Source organism: Protopterus annectens, chromosome 3.part0, assembly GCF_019279795.1.
Source record: "Protopterus annectens isolate FY-2018-M chromosome 3.part0, PAN1.0, whole genome shotgun sequence".
In the NCBI taxonomy this organism is placed as follows: Eukaryota; Metazoa; Chordata; order Ceratodontiformes; family Protopteridae; genus Protopterus; species Protopterus annectens.
Genome location: NC_056731.1, coordinates 661831882 through 661848592, shown reverse-complemented (window position 1 = coordinate 661848592; position 16711 = coordinate 661831882). Strand labels below are relative to the sequence as shown.

General features: G+C 38.7%; 1 protein-coding gene across 1 annotated transcript in view; it reads left to right on the top strand.

Annotated features, from left to right (window-relative positions):
• The first annotated feature begins 7339 nt into the window (after window positions 1–7339).
• The window catches only part of LOC122796900 (death-associated protein kinase related-like), a 163892-nt gene continuing 154520 nt past the window's right edge, over window positions 7340–16711 (top strand). The window contains exons 1-2 of the mRNA XM_044065654.1: window positions 7340–7365; window positions 8911–9087. Coding sequence (XP_043921589.1) covers window positions 7340–7365; window positions 8911–9087 — 203 coding nt within the window. The remainder of the gene's footprint in view (window positions 7366–8910; window positions 9088–16711) is intronic.

Below are 16711 nucleotides of genomic sequence, written 5' to 3'. Positions count from 1 at the left end.
TTTGACAAAGCCAAACTTGGTGGGGTCAAGCAGTTGGAGATTTTCGTATATCTTTGTTAATAAGGAACTTGATGATTCGTTCCATGGCCTTGCAGATAAGGTTGGTCAGGCTAATGGGTCTATAGCTCCTGGAGTCTGTGAATGCACCCCCTTTGTGCAAAGGGATGATGGTAGTTGTTTTCCATTCCACTGGAATGAAGCCGGTGCTTAGGCTGTGATTGAAAAGCATGCCCAATGGTGATGCTAATTCCTGTTTTAACCTACGTAGAACACAGACCGGTCCTATAGAGGCTGTGTTTTTCATCTTGGAGAGGGTATTTAAGACCTGTTCCTCAGAGATACTAGGTGGGGGACAGGTGTTAAGGATGCTTTGGGGTATATGTGATGGGGACAGGGGAGGGAAGTTTTCACTGAGCCTGTCAGCGAGCAGGTTTTCTCTATCCACAGAGTCAAGTGCTAATGAAACTACAGTTTTAGTTCAGAAAAATGTTTCAGATGATGCTTCAGATCAGAAAGAAGTTAAACCAAATAATACATCTCTTTCCCTGGGTGAAAGGTTTTAGGAGGCATGATTGAGAAGTGAAGTTCCTGCATTTTTTAATTTTTTTTTTCTATAACATTTCTGAATGCCAGTACAGAAAGGCAGTTCAATGCTCCATGTATATACTGCACTGTTATTATTTTGTTATAGTTTAAACAACTAGAAGTCCTTTTTTTTGTTTTGGTCTGCCATTGAAGAGCTGAGGAGGCTTATATCTGGATGTAGGAAGCTGATTTGTACAAATATACCAGTTGGCTTACTACAGTAAAATGCCATTTTTTCTCTTTTTAGCAAATAGGGAGAGGATCTGGCTAACTAGCTGAAGCAACAAATCTTCACTTGAAGAGTTGAGGGAGTGGGCCGCTAGAGTGCGTACAGGCAGTGGGTGATGCAAGAGCATGCTACAGCTCTGTTACCACAGCAAAGTTCTAATCAACACTCTCTGTAACACTGTAAAATTCATTCATGTGCAAGTTAGCTAATAATGAGGTCTTTCCTCATTGCGACTAATCTGTCTTAGAACTGAAATTGCAAAAACTGTCACTTTTTGCCACAGAAGTTTAACTCACAGTCAGGTTTTTTTCTGAATCCAGACCAATAGCCAGATAAGCAGTTCTTGTGTGGTTTAGCTGCAGACATCTAAACAGAAAAGATTAGTGTCTTGTCACCTCCTCATTTTTTGATTCCTCTGACTGAACTTTCATTGAATATAATTTATCTTTTCTTAGGACTGACTTCCCTCAGATGTTTCAAAAATCAAAGCTAAACTACCTTGTCCTGTTAAGATACAAATGTCCACTTAGTACATTGAAACCTGTACTGCTCAGTGGGTTAACAAAATGCAGCTAATCACTGAGATGAACAAACCTGCAAATTCAAAAACATACAAGAGGAGCAGTCAGAGTCAGAATGCCATTATAAGCAATGTTGTACACCTGAATGTCATTCTTTGAACATGTAAACTGAAGGTGGTAGCAAGTTTCGGATCCAATTTAATTTTCAGCTGATACATTTCATTCAGAGTTCTAATGATCATGTATGCTTTAAGTGCTCCATGAACAAATTTAACGGAATAATAGCTGTATACTAGAGTACTTGCATACCTTATCTACAAAAAACATGTTAATGAGAAGCTCTTGCTGAAAACTACATGATTTACCGTAAACCCAGCAAGACTCAAGTACCTGACAGTTTCATTGTTGGCTTGCTAATACATTCCCTCAATTCTTGCAAGATGTTCACCCTATTCCAGAGACAGGTATTTTCACCTGTTTTACCAGTTCTACTAATATACAGATACTAAAAGCACTCAGAATTAACTACTTCAAGATGGTAACACCTTTTTTGTATATGTCCAGTTCACGCCCATAGCTCCTTATGGTGTCCAAAACCTTTTTTGGGTCTGGCTTCATTTTCTAAGTGACTTTCCAGCTAATAATAGGCAGTATTAGAAAGTGCATGGAGTTATTTACAAAATGACCATAACATTATTAATTTTGCATTAGAGAAATTAATCATTTTCACTTATTGTTCATATGTTTATATTTATGCTCCTATTTTAATAACTAAGAGCCCTACATGTTATTGAGGGGTGTGGTGGAAGACAGGAAAATTCATTGTCAACATCCATTTATATCATACTATACCTGATATGGGTCTGTATTACAAGATCAAAACTTTAGTTAATCTAATAACTAAAGATCGATCTTGTAATATCGAAACCTAACAATGTCGACCGGATGATTTAACCCAGGGAAACATTTCCCTTGGCCACATTAAAAAAAAAAAAATTTAAATCCCAATTCAAGTGGGGGGGGCTTTACCCCACTCACACCCATCAGTGTTGCGGACTGTGCTCCCCCGACTAAATATACCAACTCAGAGATTGCTCCAAATTGGAGAAAAGGGCATAATCCACATAACAGCCAAGAGAAGTGTTTTCCTAGGTTAATTCAGCCGTTCAGCATTATTAGTTTTCAATATTATAAGATCGATCTTTAGTTATTCGATTAACTAAAGTTTCAATCTTATAATATAGACTCACCCCGATATATTGCTTGTTGTTTGTTAGTAATTATGAAAACAAACAATATTTCCATATGTACTTAATACTTCAAAAAACAAGTGACTTAAAAACTCTTACATGACATCTTCTGAAACCTTACATGTTGTTGAAGAAAATTGTCTTTCAGATTTGCTGTTTTCACTGTAAGTTGACATCTTTAGAAATATTCATTGCTATTTATATTGCTAATTTTTCAATTAAGCAGATGTTTTCATATTTCTTTAATATCTCTATAAACATGTGGTCATGGAGGAATTTCTTGCTGTCTTGTGAAAACTTATGACTGATTAACAAAAATGTTCTAGCAATGTATGTCTAAATTATATACTTTCCAAGCTATAATAAATTGTTATAGTTTATCAAAAATATAATTTTGGGTTTTCGTGAATTATAATATGTAATAGTATTTATGGAAAGACTATAAATAATGTGACTATTATTACTGCAAAGAATACTCCTTACTGATAACATTGCAATTTGTACAGTTTTAACAGCTTTTATTTTCACAAAATATATATTTTTCTTTATCTTATCCCTCAAAGTTTATTTTTCAGAAAATGCTCCGGAATGCAAGATGTATGTTGGCTGCTAGAGGTGTGACATTCCACACCACTCAGAGCAGTGAAACCTGCATCTAAAACCAATGCTGTTTAATAACAAGTTTAGTACCAGGACGTTTTTTTTAAAGTTTGGTCATGACATAATGAAACCCACAAACTGTAGGATAATGGATGCATGAGTGTGTGTGTGTGTGTGTGTGTGTGTGTGTGTGTGTGTGTGTGTGTGTGTGTCTGTGTGTTTTGATGAAGGGCTGACCATTATTGTTTCTTTCTTGTTTTTTCTATAAGGGCTTCTAGCTGTTTGTAAAATAGCTTCTCTCTACTTCCCCTGTCTCTCCTTTATCTATGTCTTCTAATATAGCTAAGTAGAATGTTATCCTTGAAAGGGATAGATTCATAGTGGAAGTTCTATGAAACATTTCCCTTGGCCACATTAAAAAAAAAACTTTAAATCCCAATTCAAATGGAGGGCTTTCCCCCCCCCCCCCACACACACACACCCATCAATGTTGCGGACTGTGCCCCCCTGACTAAATATACCAACTCAGAGATTGCTCCAAAAGGAGAAAAGGGCATAATCCACATAACAGCCAAGAGAAGTGTTTTCCTAGGTTAATTCGGCCATTCAGCATCATTAGGTTTCAATATTATAAGATCGATCTTTAGTTATTCAATTAACTAAAGTTTAAATCTTATAATATAGACTCACCTGATATATTGCTTGTTGTTTGTTAGTAATTATGAAAACAAACAATATTTCCATATGTACTTAATACTTCAAAAAACAAGTGACTTAAAAACTCTTACTTGACATTTTCTGAAGCCTTACATGTTGTTGAAGAAAATTTGCTGTTTGCACTGTAAGTTGCACATCTTTAGAAATATTCAGTGGTGTTTATATTGCTAATTATTCAATTAAGCAGATGTTTTCATATTTCTTTAATATCTCTATAAACATGTGGTCATAGAGGAATTTCTTGCTGTCTTGTGAAAAGTTTTGACTAATTAACAAAAATGTTCTAGCAATGTATGTCTAAATTATATACCTTCCAAGATATAATAAATTGTTATAGTTTATCAAAAATATCATTTTGGGTTTGTGTGAATTATAATATGTAATAGTATTTATGGAAAGACTATAAATAATGTGACTATTATTAGTGCAAAGAATACTCCTTACTGATAACATTGCAATTTGTACAGTTTTAACAGCTTTTATTTGCACAAAATATGTATTTTTCTTTATCTTATCCCTCAAAGTTTATTTTTCAGAAAATGCTCTTGAATGCAAGATGTATGTTGGCCACTAGAGGTGTGACATTCCACACCACTCAGAGCAGTGAAACCTGCATCTAAAACCAATGCTGTTTAATAACAAGTTTAGTACCAGGAAGTTTTTTTAAAGTTTGGTCATGACATAATGAAACCCACAAACTGTAGGATAATGGATGCATGAGTGTGTGTGTGTGTGTGTGTCTGTGTGTGCGCGCGCACACTCGCGCGTGCGTGTGTATTTTGATGAAGGGCTGACCATTATTGTTTCTTTCTTGTTGCTTCTATAAGGGCTTGTAGCTGTTTGTAAAACAGCTTCTCTCTACTTCCCCTGTCTCTCCTTTATCTTCGGCTATGTCTTCTAGTATACGTAAGTAGAATGTTATCCTTGAAAAGGATGGATTCATAGTGGAAGTTCTATGAAGCAAAATTGTAAAATCGAATGACTCCTGTTTTGATATTCATTTTATCCTCTTAAACACATGACATTCATAAACATTTCTTTGTGTGTGTGATCATAATCAAATAGTGCCCTGTGCAATGTAATGGACCATTCCCCCACCCTCTTTGAACCATTCCAATATCCGATTACTTGGCTGTCTCTCCCCAGCGATTTCAAACACTTTTCAGCTTACATATTATTTTCTTCTTTACTTTTTACAGAAGCTATAGAGTTTTGCATTTAATTTCAAACTTTAATTTCAAATTTTACAGCACAAATACTGACAATCATTTGCTAAACAGAACAAAATAGTGTCACATGGAAATCAGATTTAACATGAGCAGCAGTAAACTTCTCTTCCCTTGAAGTTCACACTTATTGAAAATGCATTTTGCCAGTGGTGAATTAACTGTACCATGGACCTTGGGCTATTTTCAAGCCAGCAGCTCACTGCACACATTTTATAAACATGCATAAATGCACGTTTTCTTTGACACACCTTCCTGATTGTTTTAAATTATATCTCTTGTGAGTACAGCAACACTTGTTAGATGCATTTGAAAAATGTAGTTTGGAACTTTTTTCAGTAAGCAGTGAAACCAAATGTATTAACCAATAATGACAAAAGTTCACATTTCAGAACATTTCGACCATCAAAGCTACTCAAACTACTGTCATTATAATCCACCAATATCCATACTCAGCAGTTACAGCCACTTTAACTGTGTACAAATTACAACATCCTTTTGTTAATCAGATAGACCCAATGGAAACACAGTCTCTTTTCAGGAGTGTCCTGAAAGCAATGCCTGTATAATTGACTTCCTCAAGGTCACACAGGATGCAAGTAAAAGCTAAGGGAATCATACACTGTAACACAGAAACTACAGCTCACAGCTTTAATCCTATGTGCTAACTGCTGGACTTAATGGCCACTGTAAAGTATTCTAACTTGCTTTTTCAGCTCAGCAGGTCAGATATTTTTAGCCAAAGATATCCCACAAACCCAGTAATTATTGTTACATTGTTGACTGCATCCTTCAGATGTTTGAGTCAAAAATAATAACAAAGATCAGTCACATTTCAAATTAGTTTCAGACAAACACACAATAGATCAAATATTCCAACTTAATTCACACACATGCCCACTAACCCTACAAAACCAGATTAATGACAGTTTGAAAATGACCAGATGATTACAGCATGAGGTACTTTCATTTTCAGAGAGCCCCCACTCTTACCAGCAGTTATAGCCACTTTGTTGACAGTGGTTAATGTTATGAAGAAATAAATTGCATGTACTTTATTGGTAGCTGTGGATGATCTGCTTAAAACTGCACAAAGATCTCTTAACATCATACCATAAAATGCAGCAGTGTATAGCAAAGTTTAAATAGAAGAGCATTTATGACAGAATAAGAAATATTAACCACCTGATAAAATATGCTAAACCAATATGCCCAATCTCTGCATAAGCAAAAGCCATCTGAATAATTCTATATTAAAAAGAGATATTATTAATGCAGAGGTTAGTACTGGCAAATAACTTTGCATTTCAGTGCTTCACCTACAAATGCAGTGCCTACTGCCCTTGCAGAATAAATTGTCTGTGTTTTATTTTAAAAATTGTACATTTCTTGAACTAGATCAGCTAGTTATACAATAGAGAATGGTTGCCAAACAGTGACAGCAAGTTCATAGATACTAAGCATGCAGTCCTGGAGACCATTAAGGAGCCTAGCTCAAATTCTTAATTACTCCAAAGTACTACTTGGTTAAGTGAATTGCAAAATATCACACAGTAGGTAAATGAAGGTGGAAAGATTCAAATTCTGAAGTCTTGGCACAGGAAACAGTTCATTAAGAAGTCAGAGCTTTAGTCCTCTGCATTAACTGCCAGATTTACAGTTTTGTTTAACTAAATACAATACAATCTTGTAGAGAAAACGGTGTCATAGTAACGTGCACCAGTGACTACATAATGGATGTTGAAGATCACATGATTCTGATCACCACTCCAAATAACATAGGCTATTTGACCTGACAAATGTCAACCCCTTTGCCTTGCTGGAGTTATAATGAAGGTACTGTAAAACTATAATACTAAAATTTTTAGATTATATTACATAATTCAGGTGTATTAATGAATTAATTCATTGTTTAGTGCAATGAATAAAGCAAAACAATTACTGACAATGTAAATGCTGCAGCAACATTTGTTCAACAACTCACAAGTCATAAAAAGCAGAAATATTACTGCATTTAAAATACTGTTTTTTTGGTGGGGGGCATACCTGTTTTCTGGGATGTTTTCATCTCATTTTTACCTCCCCGTGTCTTCTCTGTCATTAAGAATAGCTATCCAGTATGACATTACTCAGTACAGGTCTGAGTTACTTGAGTGGCTAATGATGCTGTGTTATTGCAGCAAACGTCTCCAGAATCAACACAGCTAGATCATGGACAAAATGGGTCTCAATGCATGGTAATGAATGAATCAGGCCCCTGCCAGCCATACTAATATACTATTATTTGGCACTGCCTCCCCATGTAGCATAAACACTGATCAAACATAGTGTACATACTATTTTCTACTTAACTTTTATAATTATCATAAGGATGTGCAAAAATGGGAGAAGGGGTTGATGAATGATGGATGGATTTGGATTTTAGTTAAACTTTTATTTTAAATTTTTCAGAAAAAACACTGACAGGCATTTTCTAAATAAAGAAAAACAAAATCCTGCCTCACTGAAAACAGACTCAGCATGAGAAGCAGTGATCTTCTCTTCCCTTGAAACTCACATTTAGTAAAAATGTGTCTGTGAATGATTTGAAATGCAAGAGATTTGCTGGGATTCATACTCAAACAGCATATAATGAAGTACTAATCAGTGTCTAGGTGAAGGGTGCAGGAATTCAAAAAACAAATGTATAACACATTAGCTAACAGTCTAGGGCAGCCAGAAGTACTTCCTGGTTTAGTAATCTGGCCAAGTCACGTAGAAGACAAATGAACGCTATGGGAGTCTGCCATGTATTACAGGAAGCAACTCTTTAACTGATCATAGACTTACACATTTGCACTAAACATTAGACACACTGCTGTAGCCCAAACACAGTGTATTTCATATTGATGTACCAAGAGAAAAGCTAAATTAAAAATGTATTCATAGTTAAAATATTAACATTAAACTCATAGAACTCATACTGTCCAATTTATTCACAGTTAAATAATAAACACTGTTTACATTAAAGAAACTAAGGATCACATCCAAAGAACAGAGCTTATATGATGATGCTCTGATTTGCTTTAAGTTGTCTTGCTCAAGGACAGGGCTAAATTCGAGACAGATAAGAGCAGACTAGTCTAAATCCCTTGGCAAGTTAACAGAACAACAACAGTTTGAAACTTTGAGCAAGTCACTTAACTAGTCAGTCCCCTTAACAGGGATGTAAATAAATTCACCTGTTCCTGTGCAGTTAAATTATGCACCGATTTCCTAGTCTTCAGCTACATGCATGTATACATAGGAGCTGTTGCACTGCATGCACAACAAAGACAAAATCTTTTAAAGCAATTTGGAAGCAAATGCTAAGCAGGAAGTTTTTTTTTTTTTTTTTTTTAATTATAGGACCGGAAAACATTTCTCTTTTTAAATTATTTTTTGCGTAAGTCTCACTGGGCCCTAGGAGGCTGCCTAGGTAACCGTGTGCTGGATGTGGCAGTGGGCAGTGTACACACGTGGTGTGTGTGTGTGTGTGTTTGTGTGTGTGTGTGTATGTAAGTATGGCATTGTATGCATATTGCAGTGGGTTATAGAATTCTTAAAGGAGTGGAATCATCTTTGAAACTGGGCAATTTGTTGAATTCACACAGTTGCGATGCAAACTTTCAAAAGACTGAATCATTGACTCTAGGTATAATGATGATAACAATGGACTTTTAGGGGTGAGGTAGCAGGCAGTTTTGACATATTCCTTGAAAAGCACACAACTGATTAAAATGTCACTGTTTATCTTCATTTAGGCTATGGGATGGTCATAAAGATGCAGAATCAAGATCGAGAACCAAAGTGGGAAGCCCTGTCTCTCCAAACTGGCCAAAAGCAAAGCTCACACCACCCAGTCGGAAAACATCTTGGCAAGAAGACCTGTTGAGAGAAAAGGAAAGCTCATCTGACTGGCATGGTATAAAAGATGAAGTGTACGTTTTATTTGTTCTAAGTCTGTGTCAAGGTTGTAAGAGACTTATTGTTTTCTTTACAAAAAAATGTTGAGTCTTATTCAGCTAGCGTATAATATACATTTAAAACAGTTACTGAAGGATAAAAGTACTTTGTGTACTGTAATCACTGTGTTAATATGAAGAAGAAATTATGGGCATTTTGCAAGCTGATACAGTACAGCTGCAGTCTTCAACCTTTAAACGAGAGTTTTACAGTAATTAAAAGATCTTCCTGGAGACTTTATAAAAGCCAGCCCTACAGTTGTCTGGGCTGAGAATCATATGTTTTACTTACTTACCTACTATCAGTAACATGTTTCTTCCAGTGATTTGGATGGTCAGATGAATAACTTATAACCGAAAATCTCAGCCAGTTATTAGATATTTAATGGACTATTATGGAAAAAAGCAGAAAAAATGAAAGAAACTGAAAATAGGCGGTACATTTTATTTTGTCTTGATATTCTATACAATATAAACCTTCCAGAAGGATGACAAGTAAAGTATATGTGTGTAAGTTGGACTTACTGTAACAATAGCTGCTTGAATGATCACTGCTGCAGTAGCCTTAGTTATATGGGTTATATCATGCCAAGGATATAACGGCAGGCCAACATCTAAAGATTCAGAGCACTTTCCATGCACGCAAACTGTCAAGCAGCTCAAGCTGAGCTAACTAAAAGGCACATTTGGGTGTGAAGCCTCAGAGCTTTCCTACCAGTGAAAGGCTGAGGCCTGAAACAACAATGCTAGGAATAAAAAAATAAATAAATAAATATCCACAACCTGGCATAAAAACACACCAAAAATGGATGGAGTGAGGGAGCAGCTACTACAGCAGTGATCATTCAAACATATGCTATTATGGTAAGTTTACAACTTACACAGCTGCACTAAGTTCTTCATATTGATCACTGCTAGAGTAGCCTTAGCTATATGGGTAGAATACCATAGCTAGCTACCTTTGGGAATCAGAAGGAGAAGGGCCCAGGAGTCCCTGGAAAATGGTCCTAACAAAGCTTGACCTAGACCTAGAGATGGAACCAAACATATAGGTTCATAGGTGTGTACTAGGCTAATGGCCCTGGAGCCTTTACAAGCCTAGCCCATGGGATTACCCTGGCATCGTGCCACCCAATTTCCTAGTGCCTCTGTTGAGTAGAGCCACTAGAGTGATCCCCGGGGTGAATTTACTATTTCCCATCCACTCATCAAGATTTCTCTTGAAGAGTGCCATTGAGGTGCTCTGCTTGACATGTATGGGAAGTCTATTCCACAGCATGGGCAGTCTCTGAGTTATGAACCTGTCCCTCCAGCATGTTCTATTGATTGTGGTAATGAGGTTGAGGTCTCTGGAGTGTGTGGTGTGGAGGGATTGGGATTTCTTTAGATGTAGCATTTCTAACAGAGCTGGGTCAGACATGGCTTTGTAAGTCAAGCAAAGATCGCCTCTGAGTAGGCGATATGAGACAGAGAATAGTTGGAGTTTTTTGAGTATAGGACAAGTGTTTAAGGCCTAGGATCCTCTTTGTGAGGTACTTTTGTGGCCTCTCCAGTTGTTGCAGGTGTCTATTGAGGTACATGCCAAATGGGGCATTGTACTCAATGATTGGCCTAATGAGAGAAGAGTAGAGGGAGACAATGACCTCTTTCTTCCTGGATGCAATACCCTTAGTAATGAGATGTGCCACATAGAAGAACTTTCTGACCACAGTGGCAATGTGGAGGTCAAAAGAGAGGTTGCTGTCAACCTGTGTTCCCATATCTCTTATAATCCCTTTTGTGTTCAGTGGACTACCATCAATGTGGTAATTCAAGGGAACTGGGTTTTTCCCAAAGGGGATGAAGACACATTTTTTGGCATTGAGCTTAAGGCCATGGTTCTGACACCAGTTGTTGGTCTCACTGAGGCGTTTCTGTAGGATGTCAGCATCACTTGGGGTGTTAATAATAGCTCCCAACTTGTAATCATCTGCGAACTTTGTAAGCCAGAGTCCCTTTGTGTTGGCCTGGACTTCAGAGAAGTAGATAACAAACAGGAGAGGACCCTGGACCAAACCTTGTGGGACTCCACTCATGACTGGTTGGCAGTCTGATTTGGAGTCAACTACTTTCACACTGTGGGTTCTATCTGTGAGCCAGTTTTCAACCCACCTAGTGATATAGAGGTAGATGCCTAGCTTAGTAAGTTCTTCTATGATTCCTGAGTGGGAAATGGTATCAAAGGCCTTGGCCAGATCAAGGTAGGCTGTATGAACCACCTTACCTTCATCCACAGCTCTGGTGACTGACTCAAAGAAGTCAAACAAGTTGAGCAGGCATGATCTACCTTTCAGAAAACCAAACTGTGTAGGTTCCAGAGTTTGGAGATTCCCTATATCCTTGTTTGTTAGGTCCATGATGATGTGTTCCATAGCTTTGCATATCAGACTCATCAGGCTAATGGGGCGATAGTTCCCGGGGTCTGCAGTCGCTCCTCCTTTGTGGAGAGGGATGACTGTAGCAGTGTGCCATTTAGGAGGGACAAAGCCTGAGGTGAGGCTGTGATTGAACAGGGCACACAGGTGAGGTGCCAGTTCACTCTGTAGTTCATGTAGAACACAGCCAGGGATACTGTCAGGTCCCATAAAAGCTGTATTCTTGGCCTTGGACAGTGCTGTTTTAACCTGTGCAGCAGTAATACTGGGTGCCTGCCAATCTACTGGTATTGTGATTGGTCCATTCGGGGTGGGGGGGTGGGGGTAAAGTTAGCACTGAATCTGTTTTCCAGTATGTTTGCAATATCTGTTGGCTCGGTATAGAAGATACCATTGTGCAGTAGCTCAGAGCAAATCTTGGTATTGCCATGGAGATTCTTTACATAACTATAGAAGGCCTTGTGGTTGTCTTTAATATCTACTGCAATTTTGTTTTCATAGCTAGCTTTAGAGGATTTGATGAGGGATCTCAACCTTTTGCTGAGGCTGATAAGAGAGTTTTTCCAGTCTTTGGACTTCACCTTATTCTGCATCAGTTTCCTCCTTCTGTTGTAGAGTTTGTTTATGGCAGTGGGACCACCAGATTGGCTTCCTTTTCTTTGAGGAGAACATCTTAGTTCTATTGGGTAAGGTGAGATCCATGCATTTCTGTACATGTTCATACAGTGCATTAGTGTATGATATGGTGGTCATGCAACTATTCTCCATTTGCATGGGTGCCATGAAGTTGGCCACCTCTGTTTTTAGGAGCCCAAAGTTAGCTTTGGAGAAGTTTTTCATGGTTTTCATGGTGGTTACCTTTGTTGGGGGGTGGGAGGGATGTAGATTTCCAAGGTGATTAGCTTGTGATTGGATCTAACTAGGGAGGAGTTGACTATTGGTGTAGAGCAATAGTTGCCCATGTTAGTAATGACCAGGTTAAGGATGTTGCTACCTCTAGTGGGGGTAAGAACGAGTTGGTCCAGTGCATTGGAATTAATGAATTCCAGAAAGCATTGGGCAAGTGTATTGGTGCATGAGTAGTTTTCCAGTTAATGGAGGGGTAGTTGAGGCCGGCCAGTATGAGAGTGTTAGGTTGGACCCTAATATTCTCCAGGGTGCTTAGGAATGTGGAGTGTGAATCTTGGGACATGGTTGGGGACCTATAGCAGGCTATGACCTGAATTGCTGTCTTACCCAATGTTAGCTGCACCTGAAGTATCTCAGATGTGTTATGTTGGGGTACCAATCTGGAGGTGTGCACATCCTTTATGAATATGGAAACACTACCGCCTTTGGAGCTTCGGTCCAAGTTCTGGGGCCGAAAGGTGTGGAATGAGTTGTAGCCTGGTAGTGCAGGGTTGCTTTCTGCTGCCTTGAACCAGGTCTCTGTTACAGCACAAATGTCGATGTTCTCCATTTTAAGGAGTACCTCGAGTGAGTGCATTTTGTGATTTAGACTTCTAGTGTTGAGCAGCATGACCCTCAAATTGCATTTGTTTGTAGTTGTTACAGTGATAATTTGGTCTTTGGAACACCACCTAAAAAAGCCACAATAGGGGTGGCAAGACCCTTGGCCAGTATCTGGAACCCCAGGGGTGACAGATGCAGGCCATCTCTGGCAAAGCATCGAGGTCTGTCAATCATGTCATCCCAGGCAGACAGATACTGGATCCCCTTAGAATGACACCAGAAACTTAGCCAATTGTTGAAATCAATCATTTTCTGCTTGTACTGTGGTATCATTCTGGGTGATGGTAGGATGCTGCTCAGGGCTAGGGTCATACCCACCTTGGCTACATAATCCGAGAGCTCCTCATGTAGTCCAGGGAGGTACGTCTCAGGTCATTCACACCCATATGTACAATGACAGAGTCATATTTGTACCTGTTCTTGAAGGACCTGAGTACGTGCGTTATGTGGTGGATCCTGGCGCCTGACCGGCAGCTGACTGCTACTTTCTTCTTATTCAACCTAGTGAGTGGGACATCAGTGTGCCTCACTATCGAGTCACCTATGACTAGTGTGTTGGGCATGCTGTTTTGCCTCAGGGGCTTTGGTTGAGTGGCACACTGTTTAGGAGAGTTATGTGTCTCGTGATTAGTGTTGTGTTGTGGTGGTCGAGTGTGTTTCTGCCTTGGAGGTCTGTGCTGTTTGGTTAGATTTTTATTGAGAGCCTCCGCGAAGGTGGGTGTGTGGTTTCTGTTTGTATGTGAAGGCAATGCTGGTGTGTGTTCTGGAGAACTATGTGTTCCATGTGGTGTGGTGCAAGTGTTGACCTTCTCCTTTTGACTAGCTGTTCCAGTCTTGGCTGGAGAGTGAATGGCTTCCAATTTGGATATATAAGTGCATCTCTCACAAGTCTGAGTGTTGGGGGTAAGAGGAGAGGGTTGTCAGTGTACATGAGGCAGTTGCTACATTGCCTCAGGATGCCCAAGTTCACCAGGATAGTATGGGAAAGCACAGGGAACTGACCTTTAGACATGCCTGGAGGGGTGGGCATTAATAAGTACTGGAGCTGTTTCCTTGTAGAACGTTTAGTGCTGGTAGCACTTTTGCGTACTTTGTAAAGCCATAGATGAAGCCAAGAGTTGTATGTGGACATCCAAGGTATGGAGTATCCTTTCTCCACCATTTTAGGTTCAGGAAAGGAAATGGGGAGATGGATAGTTTGGCTTAAAGTAAACTTGGAGACTACTTTAGGCATAAAAGAAGAATTACTTCCCAAAGAAACCATGTCCTGATCTAAAATGTGGTAGGATTGACTTGCTCTAAGAACTTGCAACTCAGATACCCTTCTTGCAGTGGTCTGAGCATTCAGTAAAACTGTTTTCCATGTTAAAAACCTTAAGTCATCCAGATTAGCTGGTTCAAATGGAGCAAGTGTTAGATTCTTTAGCATAACATTAAGATTTCAAGTAGGTGCAACTAGTTTACTTTGAGACTTCTTATGCAAAACCGCTTTCAAGAGCATTTTGACATATAACTGGCTTGAAATAGAAGGATCCATTGGCAGACAGCTGAAATGGCTGATAAATGACCCTTGATAGAGAAATGAGAAAGGCCACAAAATAGTAACTCACATAAATATTGCAAAACCAGAGAGCAACTAGCCCTGACTGGGTGCTGGTTATGTTGTTGGCACCAACTAGAAAACCTTTTCCATTTGCTAGTATATGATTTTATAGTTGCCTGCTTTCTTGCCTCCATTAGTAGAAAATAAGGCATCAAAGGCTGAGAGTAAAAACACTTTAATATCCACAAATCCACAAAGACAGGATCAGACGTAGGTTAGCCCTTTCACGGTTGCCCACTTCTTCAGATCTTAATAAAACTGAGCAAATACAGTGAGCTTAAATACTATGAGCCTCCAATAAAAACAAATTATAGTTAATGAGGCACAGTGATCTTGAGGGATTCCTTTGAATCTTCAGAAGTACCCTGGATATTAGTAGAAAGGATGGAAAGGCATACAGGAACATTCCTGTCCAAAGAGAAGAAAAGGCATCTGCCTTCCAGGCCTTCTTGAGTGGAGTACAATAATAGAATTCAGCAGTTGATGATTCAGAGAAGAGGTAAAGAGGTAAAGACATCTACATGAAGACCTCCCCACAGATGCTTCAGAGCTTGGAAACATCCCTGATCTGGTTTCTGTTTGTGAGAGTTTGTCCTGGCCCTGCTAAGCTTCTGCCAGCAAAGGAAAGCAGAATCCAACCATCAATCCTCAAATGCCTCGGAGGGCATTCTCTTCGGTAGCAGTAAAGCTTTGAAGGGCTTCCTACCCAAACTTGTCTTTTAGTCAGCTCTACTTGACAGTTTGGGTTTGTAGAAGATGACCTGTAACTTTGGCAGCAGAGCCGATGTTATATCCTTGGGAGAATATAAACCATATAGCAAAAGCTACTGCAACAGTGATCAGTAATTCTGTTTTGCTCTACCTCTTAATAACTTCATGAGCAGATAAAATTACATAATTTGTATCCTCAGAAGATCAAATTATGTTTAAAATTACCTTCCCTGTACAAGAGGACCTTAATTCCATTCAGTTAGAATAGGTATGCAGTCAAGGAGACTAGCCCAGTTTTCGGGAATCCACAGAGCACATAGTAGGCAGATGAAGGCTTTCAGTGTCACATAGTAGGCAGATGAAGACTGAGAGAATCAGAAACCAGACCACAAGAAAGAGCTCGTCAATAGCTCATAGCTTCAGTCCATTGCTGATTTCAGTCTGACGCCAACACACAAATTATTAGTTTCTCAAGACTGTTCAAGTTCCATGAGTAAATTCATATGCCATTTTCTTTGACATGCAGGGCTATTACCAATCATTTATGTAAAACTAAAAATATTAAATAATAGTCATTTAATAAAAAGCATACACAATCTTGCTTTATCTAATATATACCAATAGTATTGTACAGCAAAAACAACCTGTTTTAATTTCATCTCCCTTATTGTCATATAGTAGTTTGTATCCATTTAAACGTATGTTTAATCTTTAAGTTCATAGGTAGTTACCTGATATACAAGCTATCCCAGACTCCAAAAAGCCCCATAGCACTGTCTGGTTAAGTATTCTGCTCAGAGTCAAATAATATGCATCCAAAGGCTGAAGCAGTCAAAGTCTGGGCCACAACAAACATCTTGTCAACAGCTCATAGCTTCAACCCACCCCACCAACTGCCAGATTTAAGTTTCTCCCCAACACTTTCTTCATTAGCTTTCACAAGACTGCTCATGTTTCATATTCTGTAATAGCCACAATAATACCAGAGCAATTTGAAATCCATTGCATTACTATCATATCTGAATGCTTAAAACATATGTATACCTGCTTTAACTTAAACATACAGAAATACCATATGGTTCAAAAAATCATTTACTCCAAAACATGCTAGTGAAATGCAGAGCTTAAGCAAGAAACCTGGAGATAAAATACTAAGATTGCTAACTTTACAAGTAGCAGAAACCTAGGAACACTTTTGATCAGCCTAAGAGTCTGCTAATGTTCACATTTCACATCTCCCAGGCTGGCAGTAAAAACAAACAAAAAAGACTATCCTGGCAGCACAATTAAAATGTAAATAAGCCTTTCCTGTCTGTCAAGAAAAAAATTGTAATAAATACATGCCGTCTCTCTCTCTCTC